At 33.8% G+C, this 15401-nt stretch overlaps 1 protein-coding gene across 1 annotated transcript in view; it reads right to left on the bottom strand.

Annotated features, from left to right (window-relative positions):
• The window catches only part of Uba1 (ubiquitin-like activating enzyme 1), a 145844-nt gene extending 131083 nt beyond the window's left edge, over positions 1–14761 (bottom strand). Inside the window, exons 1-2 of the mRNA XM_089590038.1 lie at positions 14397–14761; positions 13622–14086 (exon numbers count right to left, since the gene is read on the bottom strand). Coding sequence (XP_089446164.1) covers positions 13622–13991 — 370 coding nt within the window. The 5' untranslated portion in view covers positions 13992–14086; positions 14397–14761. The remainder of the gene's footprint in view (positions 1–13621; positions 14087–14396) is intronic.
• Between the last annotated feature and the right edge of the window lie 640 nt (positions 14762–15401).

Here is a 15401-nt window from a genome sequence, read left to right on the forward strand (position 1 = left end):
AGTGTCGGAATACAACAGTTCGCACTGATCCCCAATTTGATTTTTCATAAAATCATAATGAAATTGATACACAAGTGTTTTGGACAGGTCCAAGACACCTAATTTTAAATAGATATTGGTTTTTTAATAATAATATCAGTGCACATTAATTGTATAACAACAAGCTGCTCGTCAAATATGTTACAACTATGAAAATTGGGACGTGCAATATATGCTTCTGCCCTAAATCTTCCTGCCTACTTGTTGATAAGATTAACGTCAATGCGCTTGCGCTCATTTTCTGTTGTTTTTCTATATACTGCATTATTAAATAATTTTTCAATATCTTCTCGAAGTCATTTTTTGCATTTTGACGTTTTTGACTGTTCAAGTCTATGTATGTTTTTAACCAGAAACTTTGATGAAACTTTATGGCTCCATAGATTTTTGTTATACGGAGACCATGACTCACAGCTTGCTCAAGTGCTCGATAGTGTATTGCATATCGTTCTTTGTCGTACAGAGTAGTCAATAATTTTTTTTGTTTAGATTCTGGAGGTGTCATATGCTCAGCACAGAATGGCAAATCCTTGTGTGCGTTATGGAGAGTTTCAGAGTAATACTTGAGATATTTTTCATCCATATTATCGCGTTTGCCTTCTTCCATGTATTCGTTATTTGCTTAAGCATAGCGATTACAACATTGGCTAATGCCACCTCATACACTGTGCTCAATAAACATAAGCGTGTCGACATCAGTTAACAATTCAAGTTTTACCTTCAATAAATTATTATCATTGTGTTATTATTGTTATTATTATTAATATTATTATTATTGTTATTATTTTTATCATCATCATTATTATTTTACAATGAACTATAGTTAAAAAAAAAATTTTCGAACTTTTGTATACTTCGACATAGCATCCCAAGTTAAACCAGGTGTTGTATAATAATGAGCCGGGTCTCACTCATAAGCTTCGAGACGATTGTTTCGAAAATTTTTGAAAACTTCGGCAAGTGCACAGAGAGGGGTTAGAACCACTTTAACCAGTGACACCAATAACCCAATAACCCAATAACACCTATCGTATATTATTTTCTCTCACTGCAGCATGAGATTTACCGCTGCCTAGCACGGGTTTTTTCGGTACCAGCACCGAAAAACGCACTTTTAACATTGGTATGGAATAATTCGGTAGCACAAGGAGAGGTTAAAACAGATTAAACGAATTCCACCTATGGTACCCCGTTTTTAGTCACTGCAGCATGAGCTTTACCCATACCTAGCACGGATTTTTCCCGTATGATCACCAAAACAAGTAATTCTAATATTAGTATAAAATATTTCAGAACCCTTAATGATGATTTTCAGATGTCTGTATACATAGCTATAGCTTTGCATATGTCACGAGAGATCTATTGTGACACCGATTTTACTAATCTGTGGGACCATAATTTCTTTGAAAAATGTAATAAAAAAATAGTATAAGGCACATCAGCATACTGATAGTTTATTAAAATTACAAATAAATTTTCAAACATCTTTATACTTATTTTTTGACAGCAGTTATAATTAGTGAAATTCTTAAATAAATATACCATAAAACTAAATAAAGAGGCAAATAAATTTTGTTTGTTTGTTATAAAAAATTACAATCTATTTCTACTAACAATATAATCGACATTTTTTTTTAATTAATAAACAGGGTGTTTTTGATGGCATATCTTCGTATATAACCATTTTTTTAGTTGTATTAGATACAACACTAAAGCCAAAATAATGATAGTTAAATCCTATTAACTTAAATGGCGTGTACATAAAATATATGCTTTCTTTTACAATAAAAACCTTATCTATTTTTCCAAAAACTGGTTCATTTTGATTAATATTTGCAACAATTATCATTCCAGACTTGTAAGTTACATTATTTATAAATATATTGAATAATGTTTTTCTTGATACTATTTGGAGGCAATCTAAACTGGTCAAAGACTATACTCAAGTGGCTAAAAATTCGGTACTCACGGTGGCACCGCAAAAACCCATGCTAACGCAGGGGAAATATACATGTCAGCACGAGAATTTGACGTGTTTAGTATTGCTATACTGGTTCTCAACTGAGTGCTGTAAAATACAGTGACAATCAGCCATAAGACTCGTACCAGCACCTTAAAAAGAAACACTCACTATTTTAAGTACTAGTTATATCAGTGGAAACCCCTCTCCGTGTAGTAGCACATCAGTCTTTAAGTATAAATCGGAATATTGCCCAAGTGTTTAAATGATGGAGTATTCCAGATACCTGTAGCATGCGCATACTCTTTATCAGTAATAAGAGTTTCGTATAAGCTACTATAAAAATTTTGTTCTAGTGATTACTTTTTTCCACTGGTTTTTGAAAAGAGGTTATACAATCATACGGAAATATGACTTTCCTTTACAATAAATTCATTTTATTCATATCATAGTTATCATCATTTGAGAGCGTTCTTTCGATAACTTTCAATTCACCTAAATATGATGACAGTTTGTCAAGAGATGAAACTATAAATTTGAAGGTATCTATAAATCGTAAAATAATATCAGTTCTTTCAACATATTATGTAAAGGAATGATGTCTTACTTTATTGTTAACTAAACTGAAGATATGGTTATGTATATGACATAAAGAAGCTTGATCATACATCACCTTTTCTGCTGCTGTCAAATTAATCATCTTGATAAAATTTTTCTACAATTCTACCAGTTCTAAAACAAGAAGGTAAAGAATATTGACAAACGATTAGCAGGTATCCCATCATCAATTTCATTATTTTGTCTATAACTTTTATACTCTGATTTCCTATCATCATTGTTGCATTTGATAAAACTTCCAATACTATACGCTACATGATGTTGATGTGCACGTTTATTTTTAACAGATTACGACAAACATTTAAAGTCCGCGTAAACAATACAAGGTACTCAGTTCTTGTATGTAAAATTTTTAAATTCAAGTATGTGCTGATTCTTTTTTTTTTTTAGGTAGAATAATTTTGCAACTATTCATATTTTTGCAATCTTCTTTATGTCCTTTCAATTTATCTTTAGACCAAAAGTAGTGAAGGCATCGGTCGCATATGTTTGCGGCATGCTGATGGTCAGACACCTGTTTGCGTATTAAACGTGACAAATTTTTAATCCAAACATCATGATATCTATACTCGGTATTTGAATCATCCTCAATAGTGATTTTATTATCATCCTCCTCATCATCAATGTAAAAACTTCCAACAAGTAAAAGGTTAACATAATTTTCATTTTTATTTCCTGATAAATGACTAGGACAAACATTATAAGTATCACCTTTCTTTTTAAAAAAAATATAAATTAACCGAAACATTATTTTGTTATTCAAATTTAGAAATTTTTTTAGGGGTAACCGGGAACTCAATATCATTAAAATTCAACTCGTTTTCGTAATTTCTATAATTTGAGACACGATTTCCATTTTTATTTACTGGATGCAATGCTGATAAAACAGCTCATTTAAAGTATTGATTGTCAATGTTAACAATATTTACACAAGCATTTTTTTTAATGTAGTCTTATCAAACAAATTCTTATCCGTTGGAAGGCCAGAAGAAGAGAGTAGACGCGACGACAACAGTACTGGTGAAGATGGCCAAAGGGCAGACCTTTGCTAATGTGCTCAAGTCAATAAAGGCGAACTTTGACCCTGACAAGGCCTATGCCACAGTCTAAAGTGTTGACACCGCAAAAAAAGGGGACACACTTATAAAAGCCAAAGGTGTAAAGGTTGCGATTGCATTCTCACAGCAAATTAAAAAGTCGGTAGCTGGACAGGGAACTGTAAAAGTAAGCACCAAAAAAATTGACACTAGAGGTCCGAGATCTGGACGCTATTGACGAGGAAGACGAAGTAAAAGAGGCTTTTGTTAAGACTTCTGGACTCAATAGCCAGGAGCCTTAAGTAGCTCTCTTAATATTGAATACTGAAGTACAGAGGCTAGCGTTGATAACGGTAGACGGAGCAACTGCTAGACACACAGAGAGTGAAGGCAGGTCAAAAGTCGGCTTCGCAAGCTGCCAAATCCGACGAAGAATCAAAGTAACAAGACGTTACCAATGCCTGGGATATGGAAATGTCTCAGGCTACTGCAAAGAAGAAAATAGGTCCAAGCTTTGCTTTCGGTGAGGGAGCTGCAACCACCGGAAAAAAGAGTGTCTAGGCCCAGCACGGTGTTTCCTTTGTCCAACGACGGACAACAAGCACGAAGCCAGCAGTGTAAGTTGCCCACTGTTTAGAAGAGCGCTAGAAGAGACTAAGAAAAAGACCCAAACAGGACGCAAATAAAGCGAGAAGGCCATGAGTTGGGAGGTAGGCTAATGTGGACACACGCTGCGCTGAGTACTTTTACCTATCTGCAAGGGAAAGCATAAAGCTTATAGTGGTGCTTGCTAAGTAAGCAGCCTACTATAAAGCGCTAGACAGGGTGCTGGTCCTCAAGGACCCTGAGTCCTTTTCAGGACTCGAGAGAAGTTGTACCTATAGGAAACGGTGGCGAGCTTGCTCGTTGATGCTGTGAGACGCAATGGTCTCCCTGGTGGCTCCACCTTGAATTAATGTTAACGCAAATTCGGGGTGAAACAAAAGCCACGCGGCATGAGGGGGGAGGATTTTTTAGTGGGTATGAGTAGTCTAATAAAAAATATCCAAAGAGTCCCACACTACTGCTGTCTCTGCAGTGTGCCTTAATGCATTTCCCCTTCCTCCCTTCACAAAAAAAAAAAAGTGCTGCTGCTACTTTTCCTTTGTCGTGATTTTTTGTAAATTGAAGAATTTGGACTCACGACACTTTATTTATTTTTTTTATATCTTGCAAACATCATCTAAACAGTTTTTTTATTCGGTCGCCGTTGACTTGTTTTTTTTTTCGCAGTTAAAGCTAAACTCCGCTACATGAGCTTTTCCATTGCCTCTCTACTTTTTCTTCAGCGTTTTAATTCTTTTTGTAAGCCAGGCTTCCTGTTATAATATTATCTCAGGTTCTTTTATTCATTCGTTTATCATGTTCTTTATTTTCTCGTACGATTACCTTAGGCCTTTAAATCTAAAGAGCTGTCTCTACCCTCAAGGATGGAATATTTCGATCTTCATCGGTCCATTCTTATAGATTATTTGTTAGAAGCTTGTTACTCTACGGTACTACCAATGCTGAAACCAGCAAAGGAGCTTCATGCTGTGGTGAAAGCTGTGGTTTTTCACTAAAAAATAAAATGAATTTTTTTGTTAATGTTAAAAAAAATGAATGTCTTAACTTTGTTTTCTCATAGTTCTAGTATTTAAACTTTGAACGTACCGTAGAAAACTTTTTTCTTCTTCTTTTATCGTATTCTTCATACTTGGTGTAAGTGTTGGAATGTTTTTCCTATCAGCTGCTACTGCTGCTGCAACCTAGTGTTGTTGCAATTTTAAATGAAATCTGTCTAAGGTAACTGATGGACAACGATTTTTAGGAAGAATCAAAACTTATATCAGCTTATGATAAAAACTCGGCAGTTTTCGGTAAGTCTTCAAACTTTTTTCATTTTCATTCATTTACGTTCATTATTATTAAAATTCATTCAAGTTCAAGAATCACCAATCTCTTTATACACAGAGAGTTTTGACGCTCTTCAAGCAGAACACGTTACGGAGCAAACAGCTACACTTAATCTGTCAGTTGTATTACAGACGGCAGAAACCGCAACTAACATGGTCAATTGAGAAAATGTTACATTTGAAGGTGAGTTTAATTACTTTTAATTGTTTTCTTTAGTCTTCTTTAAACGTTTCTTCTTATTTTTCCTTTTAAACATTATTATTTACTTTTTGTTTAACACATTATGAAGATTCATGTTCCTTCGTCGGTGACATTGAAGTAGTTTGAGAATCACTGATCTCACCAACTTATTCATACACGCAGAGTTTTTACTCTTTCGAAACAGTAATAGGCATATTTCGCAGTAAAAAATACTACTCCACTCGAGCACAACATTATCCTAGTCAGCATAGGTGCCACAAATTATCAATTTGTCCTTTTCACCAGAAGCTGCGGACATATCCATTTTTCCAAAGCCACCTGTCCAATTATTCCGAGAAATAGTTAAAGTAAAGTATTTATTAAAAAGAAAAAGGGCAAAGAAAAAGAAGTAATAATATAATGAAAAAAAGAAATTGTGTGTCACATCCTAAAATTTGAATGACTTTAATCGTAATATTGTGAATAAATCGTAAATAAATTGTAAATTACAATGCACTTGAACAGAGGAATGTTATAAATTTATTAGTATTTTAAAGTCTAAAGAATCTTAAAATTTATTATACTATTTCCCAAAGCTCCGATAAACTTGCTATCTGCATTTTACGACCGAGTGTATATGGCCATAGGTCTTCAAAGTATAACACCCATCAATACAATTTATATAGTGAGATATCTATTTTAGACACACTGAGGTATAGAGTTATGCTTAATTCACATAAAAGGATCGGAATAATTTATAGGGTATTTAGTATAATGGGCTTACGTGCTATTCATTTGTTTGTATACCCTCAACCGAAGAGGGTATATTTCTCTTTTCAGTGATAGAGTGTATTGTAGATATTCAGGGTTTTAAGACTGCAAATCATAAATTTCTTTTTAAAGAAATTTCGTATGTTAAATTTAAAAAAAGAAAAATTCCATGGCAGTTGCAATAGTGCTTAAGCCACCTATCGAGTAGGAAAATTTGTCACATGCGGACAGAAAGCAAAGTCGTTGGTTAACAACCAATTTCCATGGTATAAGCTGAAATGTCGGAAACATTTCCTATAGGAGAGCACTTAACATATTTAAAACTGAACTGGTTGACGCAGAAACGATTTCCCGAGTTGATACGAATTACATTTTAACTAAAAACTATCCGTCCGTCAACATTCAGATAAAACGTATTGTGAATATAAAGCAAGCTTATATGACAGGAGGAGCTCGTACGTCGCTTAAGTGTGCGCGTGGGTGTATTAGCTTTAAGGTGAATGCTTCATCATATGCTAACACAGAATACGGCCAGCTTCGTTGTAAAAATGCATGTATGTATGGATGAATAGTTACTTGCTCAATAATTGTTCAATTCTGATAATGTATACTAATTTGAAATTTGTAATTCACACATTACTTCATTGTTTTCAAAATTGATTGTAAAATCCCCAGAAGGATTAATTTCGAAATTTGTTAACTTACTGTCACACTTCAACTTGTATTTGGCGTTTTTATATTGCTCATGCGAGCATTCATTATCACTGACCCAAAAAAAACTCAATCGCACTTGTCAGAAAAATGCGATTGGTACTGGTGTATTGTTATTTTCTAATATATGAAATCATAACATGTAACATCATCGAGCAAGCCTACTGTTTTGCTGTCAACGCAATCTGCAAGAACATCGCTCATTGGTTGACCTAATTCAACCAAAGGCCTCTTTTACTCGCTCTGACGCTATAAAAACTCATCATCAAGAGGAAAAATCGTTTTTTTACGTCTGTCACCTGTCCTCTAAAGTTTTAGTCTACTTTTGACTTCAGCGACTCGCGAGTACCTTATGCAGTTCCGGGTGCAGTTCGAGAGCATCAATAGTATCAGACTACGCTAAGGAGCGAGGTACAACGAAGGTGGCCCGCCGAAAATGGTTCCGGCGATAGCAGAATAAGCAGAAACCGCAAAATTTTACCGGCCACAAACTAATTCGTGTAGTATAAGTAATCACGGGGAATTATTGCACGAAGCATTTGGGAACTCCAAAGCAGCAGTAACAACAGTCAGTGATAGATGTAAGTTTTTTATCAGTAATATAATTAATATCAAAATCTGTGAAGTAATCTAATTGGACTGTACCTAAGAGAATACCTGTTTCGAATTCTTTTAATAAAAGAATTAAAATTTAAGCATTGATTAAATCATTTATGTTATTTGAGTAATTATTTTTACTTGACTAAAAAGAACAAATAAAGGTCCTGAGCTGAATCCTCAGAGACCCACGAATAAGATTAAAATAAAACGGTTAAGACCATACTTTAAACAAGTCGGGTTATAACACTAAAATTAGCAGCGAAAAGATTGGCAGTCTCACTCAAACTAGAACTTGGTACGTCATGGAAGCGCATAATTACTGGCAATCCATAGGACTTGCTGAGATTTTAAGTGTACGAACAGAACAACTTAGGGTTCGAAAAAACACTACTTTTAACTTTGGTTATGTAATAGTTAAAACATAATTTTGACCTGTGAATACAAAGAGCTCCTTACCGTTTAAACTCAATGAAGTCCTATAAGCATCCAGATAACTTCTGAACTCAGTGAGCACACTTTTTATTAAAAATAAAATCTTTTAATTTCTGACTGAACTACCTAGGACACTCGAATTTGGGACGTCTAATAAGAGGTAGTGATTCCTCAATTGCACTGTAAACACTAGAATAAAAAGAACTAGTACTGAAACTGATTTGACAGTCATGCATCAGTTGTGACTAATATACAGAGTTTAATTCACTATGAAGTTGAGTGTAATCAGCCTTCGCAAAGCTGTTTTGAGCAATATAGCTTAGGCTTCCTGACAGATCAGTACGGAACGATTCAAAGAATGCTGAAGGGTGATGTGATGGAGGGGAATTAATGTCCACATGAAAGTCTGACAAAATGACAGAATTGATAACGATCAATGTTCGTTAGCAAGAGATCCAACGTGTAGCTTTTGACTGGATTTAACGGATTACACCATTTAAGTTACATTTTACCCTATCTGAATTAAATACAAATGTTCTAAATGTGGTCTCTCAAAACGTCTTTAAAAACATTTAAAAGACAACTCGGAAGTTTTAGTGTGTGTTACCATCCAAATGGTAGCACCTACTAAGGCTCATAAATGATGTAAAAGTATACTCTATAACAATAACAACCTACCAGAAATGTCGATAACTGTATCGTTAGTAACATCTTCAACGACGCTATCTAAGACAACCTTATGGGCATTCCGTATATCGACCGGAGCTTCTACTTTACCAACTTCTCTATTGTGAGAAATTATGGTTACTAACTAATTATCTAGCTGTTTGAATCCATAATAAGGAGAAGAGCCACTAAGCTGACACTTTGAGAAATCAATCGAGCTCAAATTCAAAGCAATCCGTTGAAAATTGAGAGGGAAAAGTTACATTTCCTGATCATGAAAGAGCGTGTCAGTATGTATAATCTTAAATGTAACTTTTTTCAAACACTAATGCATTGAATTATCTAAAATTTGAAATAGGCCTCTAAAATAAGAAGGTAAACATGGCTCTTCTTGTAGTTTTGCAGTTGTTGAGCTTTAAAAATTGATATTCATCGTAAACGGCATTACATAACCTATAAATCTGCATATGCTAAGTAAGTTCATAATTTGAACTGTATGTTTTCAAAAACCATGAGAGGGCCGGTGTTAGTCTTTTTATTTTAGAGGCTCTGTCAAAATTTCAGATAATTCAATGTATTGCTTTTTAAAAAAAGTTACATTTCAGATTATGCCCACTGACACACTTTTTTATGATCAGGAAATGTAACTTTTCTCTCTCAATTTGCAACGGATTGCATTGAATTTTGGCTCGATTGATTCCTCATAGTGCCAGCTCAGGGGCTCTTCTCCTTACTTTGGATTTAAACAGCTAGATAATCAGTTATTAACCATAATTTCGCACAACAGAGAAGTTGGTAAAGTAGAAACTCCGGTCGATATACTGAATACCCTTAAAAATGTCTCAGAGACGTCTTTAAAGACGTGTTGTAATGTGTCTTTCAATACGTCTTTAATTTAGATAGGATGGACTATGGCTTAGGTAACTATCTCCTGAGCTGAGCGCTTGCAATATCTAGCAGATGAATATTTCAATACAGAGTTGAGAGAAACAAAGGAGATATTGTATAAAAATGTAGAATTATTAGTTTTTTTTTTTTTTGTTTTTTTTAGGAAATAAGGAATACAAAAAAAGGAATTCAAAAGAATTTTCCAAAAAAAATTTTTTTATGTCTAATTTCATATAAACTAGCATCCCATTTATTTTATTGTCATCCCATAAGAGTGACAGAGATAAGAAAGCAAAACTGACCTCTTTACTCAAACTCGTTACTGGTTCAGTTAGCTAGCATGCTAGTTATTGGAACAACACAGCTCAAGGGGTAGTAGGTTCGGTACCCGGTTGGGGAACTTAGATTTTTATGATGGTTTATACCTAGTATTCGAATTCATAACACCGACTGAGTAATGAGGTTTTAAAAATTTAAGATTAAAAAATTATAAACAATTAAAAGATAAGAATTGGGACGAATTCTTGATAACTGGTCATGCGTCACCAGAAAGATGGATGTAAGATGTATGCAAATATAGAAATGACATGTAATAACAGCAAAAATAATAGAAAAATGAATAATAATACCACGAAAAACAACGTTCTGTCTATTTTTTGTGTGGACATGTTACAGTTGCTGAATGGTAATTAAGAGTCTAAAATGTCTGGTTTAAGCCGAGTTTCGGTAAGTATGATTATTCTAGGTGTAATTGTAAGTGCTACATTTGATGAAAGTGTAAATATAAAAGTGTTATAAAGATAAAAGTTTTTAATCATGGGAATTCATACGCTGCATTGTCGTTAATACGCTATTGGAACTTACTAAAAATTTATTTGCGATATCCTGAACCATAACGTATCAAAAACTATGTTTTTATAACAAGTTAAGTGTGTAGATGTCATTTACTTTTCTATTTATTTGTATGATTTTAATTTTAAATTCACAGTTTATGTATCGGCTCCTAGAATGAAGTTGAAAGAGATAAGAGAATTTATGTCAGCACTCAAGGATGTTAATGGGTGCGATCTAAAGGAACTCTAATGAATTGTAGTCAATATTATCTGTTGTTTTCATGGAATATTTAAAAAAAATAAGAGTTATGGAGGAAGAAATGTTGTCATAATTATAATAGGAGTCAATTGTATTCATGCAAGTTAGTCACATCCTAAGATTTTGTCAGCAGTCATCAATCAGTAGACATAAGAAGTACCAAAGCAGTGATCTTGTCTGCTCTACGCGCATCGTACGTATATGGTAGACAAAAGTGCGTGGTTATTGGTCAATTAGAGTTCTGTAATATCTGTGTGCAGACTTTTAACTAGAAAACTAGAAGTATGATTTTATCAGTTATTGAAGTGTTGAGAATCACTTAACTTTTTTAACTCAGAATATTATCATCAATAGTATGATTACTCACTAAGCATGTATTTTCGTTTACTATCACACAAAAAGGGAAGTTTCCACACTTTCAGAATGCCAGCTTTGACCACGACTAGAGGGCGCCGTGGTCATTTTCAAAGCGAATACGTTCACTAAATCGCTTGTCGTTATTTTAGATCATATCTCTAATAGCATACGTTTAAAAAATGTTGAAGAAACGTTGTTCTTAAAACTTTACATCGTTGTAAAATGAGTTTGCCATATCGTGGTAAAAATAATGTAAAAAACTTAAAAACGTCCTCTTACTTTTGCAACTAAAATTTATATCTGGACTAATTAGGCCACTAATTGCACTCATAAAGATTCTGAAGTAGTTCAGTCGTAATAAGTAATCAAAAAAATTTGCGGACATTCTTAACGGTCACGTCAGTCATGCATTGTTTTTACGTTATTCGCTGGGTACAGGCGGTTGAAGGGGATACGCGAAATGATCTAAGCGCCCATAGTGAGCATTTAGTGTAATTCGGGTGCCGAAGCTTGCAGACGACGCCATCATCGAGTGAATACAGTCATATACTTGACAAGTAACCTCGGAACTATATTCACACCAGCAAATTTTTCTTCTCAGCTGTCGTCTGTCGTCTGCATATTGTGACACTCGAGATTCACTTTTTCAAAGCTGTACTGGAGGCGCTGCGTGCTATGTACCCAGCGAAGAGCAATCTTATTTTACAACGTTTAAAAGTTTTAAGAACAGATTTTTAGCGTTTTTAAAACACTGCAAGCTATTAAGATAAAAATTAATTCTAATTAATTTCACGGCGTAAAGTTTTGATAAAAATGGTCAGCAGAATGTTTCCTTATAATACTGAATGCAATGACATTCCTCTATTAACTTAATTAACATGTATTGGATCTGTTTGTTATCATCGAATCTTCCGTCACACACGCTTGGAATTTTGACTTAGATGGTAGTTACGCGAGATATAATATAAGCTAAATAGAACTTTTTGTTCTATTTGGACATAGTTGTACCATATCATCCACTCATTTAGAAAGAAAAAATTCTATTTGGTATCAGCTGGCCATATTCGATAAAATATAAATACTACTACCTATTACAAAAGATTTCTATTTTTTAATTTTATTACTTGGTCCATGTTAAGAAAGTCACACAGTAACGCTAAGGACTACTATGATTTTCACATAAATAGTTACATTTAGTTTGTTTTGGCTTATTTCTTCTCAAAGATCTACAAACTCTCTTCAATACCCCAGAAGCCAATGAAAATCTATATTTGAGCATTAGATTATCAAGATATATGTAGCAGCTGAAATGTTTGCCACATTTGGTCATAAATTTCATCAATGTTATGATTACTAACACACGATTATGCATGTACAATTTGAATGGTGCTTTTTCGGAATTACCCCTACAAAATAATCAATGTTTTTTTTGCATTAAATGATAGGTTATTGGTTCAATTCATGTAAGACGTTCATTCACTGCTAATACTACAGAGATTCATGCAAAAAAAAAGACATTTTTAGTGATAATCTTGTAAAAAAGAAATCTTGGTGGGTTTTGTATTACCATGTTAAACAAAACTAAGTAAGTATTACATTTTTTATCTAAGTTTCAAAGAAAAACATAATTTTTTTTTGGAGGGGGGACCCAAAAAGTACCCTCTAAATATTTTTACAATCTTCTCGGACAGCTCAGTGAGATTCTAAAAGGGCACTTAAAATAGTAAAACTATCAACTTCCGTCTAACTTTACCCTAATAGGCTACAGTGTCCAATAACTTAGTTTAGGGTTATCAAATCTATGTGAACGTTGATCAACCTATCCGAGAATGTTTATTTCCATAGGGTCTATACATGCAACTTACTTATTACGATATTTACATTTGAGCTTTGCTATATTGGCATTACAGACATACCTGAGGCTAACTTCTTAATGGCCTTAACTTCACATCTACCTTTAACTCTTCTAAATGTAGTAGAAACAGCATACTTAGCCACGATTAAGTCCTTTACTTATTGGGATAGTATACAGATAGTAAATAAATTTTCTGCAAATTTTGGCATCTGTTACTTGTGAGCCATTTAAAAATACAGAAGAAAATGTTGAATAAAAAATAAATTGTTAGATTAGTGTATGGAAATACACAAAATAACTGTTAACCTTGTATGGGTCTCATTATAAGAACCACATGATACTCTCTGAGTTACAAAAAAAGTCTAATGAACAGTATACAATTTAAAATATTTCTAAACTATTTCACATTATATTCAAGTTATTAACTCTCTTGTTTCAAGCTTACATAACAAAAAAAAAACCACAGTTTGAAAGGCTTACCAATGTCATCCTCATTAAAGTAAAACTGTGATCCTAAATCAGCTATCTTGCATACAGCATCGTCATGTAAAGTAACTGATTTAACGCCACCAAGAATAACGTTTTTTGAAATTTCTACTCCTAAGCCTCCTAACCCAGAGATAAGAACATCAGAGTTGGCCATTCGCCTCATAGCATCATGGCCCAAAACATATAATTGACGTGAATACAGCCCTTCATCAATATCTGTTTCTAGTTGTGCAGACTTCGAACCATTTTTTGCCATTACTGGAATTTTTGAGAGGTTTTCACTACCTCTGTCCGTATGGGCAATACGTCGCTTCTTATTTGGTGGATCAACAGAACTTTCAACCACTTCAGCACTAGACATCGGACTTTACAAAAACCAAAATGATGTACCTTGGATTTTCAATAAAAAACTTCCAAAAGTACCAACTATCAACGCTATCAATTACTGAATGTAATCTGAAATGCAATTATGATTTAGTACTTAAACTATCATTACAACAGAATTCGTTACATTCATTTCTTTCAACAAATGTAGAAAAAAGTAGTCTAAAATTATTTAGCAATTTTTTGGACTTGTTACTGATTATAAAAAAAATATTGCAGAGATTTAAGCTTTCAGACTCAATACTTACTTAGATGTTACATTAAACGAAAAATAAAGAAAATAAAATGTTCATTTCAGGAATATGAAATAAATTTGTTTGGCATGCAGAAAAACAAAGAATTGTAGGCCCTACTATTTCTAGAAATCGCAAATTAAACTCACCTCGAACGAGTTTCGGAAACTAAATCCAAGACATTGAACCATTATTTCTTACACACGTCATGTAAGCAAATAATTGTTTTTTTGTATCATAGTTATTTGTATAACCAATGTTCAAGGAGTACAGAAATGAAGAAAAGTTGGAAAGGTCTATAATTGACTTAATTGAAGAATTTATCACTACACTGTACACTGTACAGTGAACAATTTGTTCGCTAGTGTAAGCTTATCAGTTATATTGAAAACACGTATCACCAATCCCACTAATTATATGGCGTGTAACGTAGTTTCCAATGATCATTACAAAATCCAATGGTATCGAAAAAAGCTTTTCATTAAATAGAGTAGGTATGTTCACGATTTTAAATCGGACGAGTGGTACCACGGAGTAAGATGTACAACAGGTGGTCCTAAGTCCTAATGGTCCTGTACAGACCGGAGCCGTACCATATAACTCTTTTTAGCTTCGTGGGCCAATGTTATAACATAGGCCGATGCCGATGTACAGAAAAACAGTTGCATGGTACGGCCCCCGTTGTTACATACATAAATTTTTGTGAACATGTGTCGTTTCTGCTTTCTTGCGCTAGGTGTCGTAATAGGAAGCTAGGACTGGGCAGACAAGCACACCTCACCTGGAGGCAGTAAACACTGCAAGGGAGAAATAAAAATAATAAATGTAATTGTAAAATAACATTAAAGTTTGTGTTATTAAATTTGAATGTAAGTGAATTGAAATGGGTGAAAAATTTTGTGTAAAAGACTGTAAAAGTTGCTCAACATTATTTAGTGCACCAAAAAATGATTATTTAGAACAGCTCCCTTGCAAGAAACCTAAAAAAATTATGTTTAATTTTGTTAATTAAAATCTGCTGAATCCAATGGTAACTCTGTTTAGGAGATTCCTGAGGTCTGCAAACTCATCATAGTAGTAAATTTCGTTATGAATGTAATCTATACTCAAAATTAGCTTAAGGTGGCTTGGGCGATTTTTATCGGCTTGATCAA

Source organism: Copidosoma floridanum, unplaced genomic scaffold (assembly GCF_036245765.1).
Source record: "Copidosoma floridanum isolate Cflo_tuat_1 unplaced genomic scaffold, Cflo_Japanese_pri ptg000011l, whole genome shotgun sequence".
Lineage (NCBI taxonomy): Eukaryota > Metazoa > Arthropoda > Insecta > Hymenoptera > Encyrtidae > Copidosoma > Copidosoma floridanum.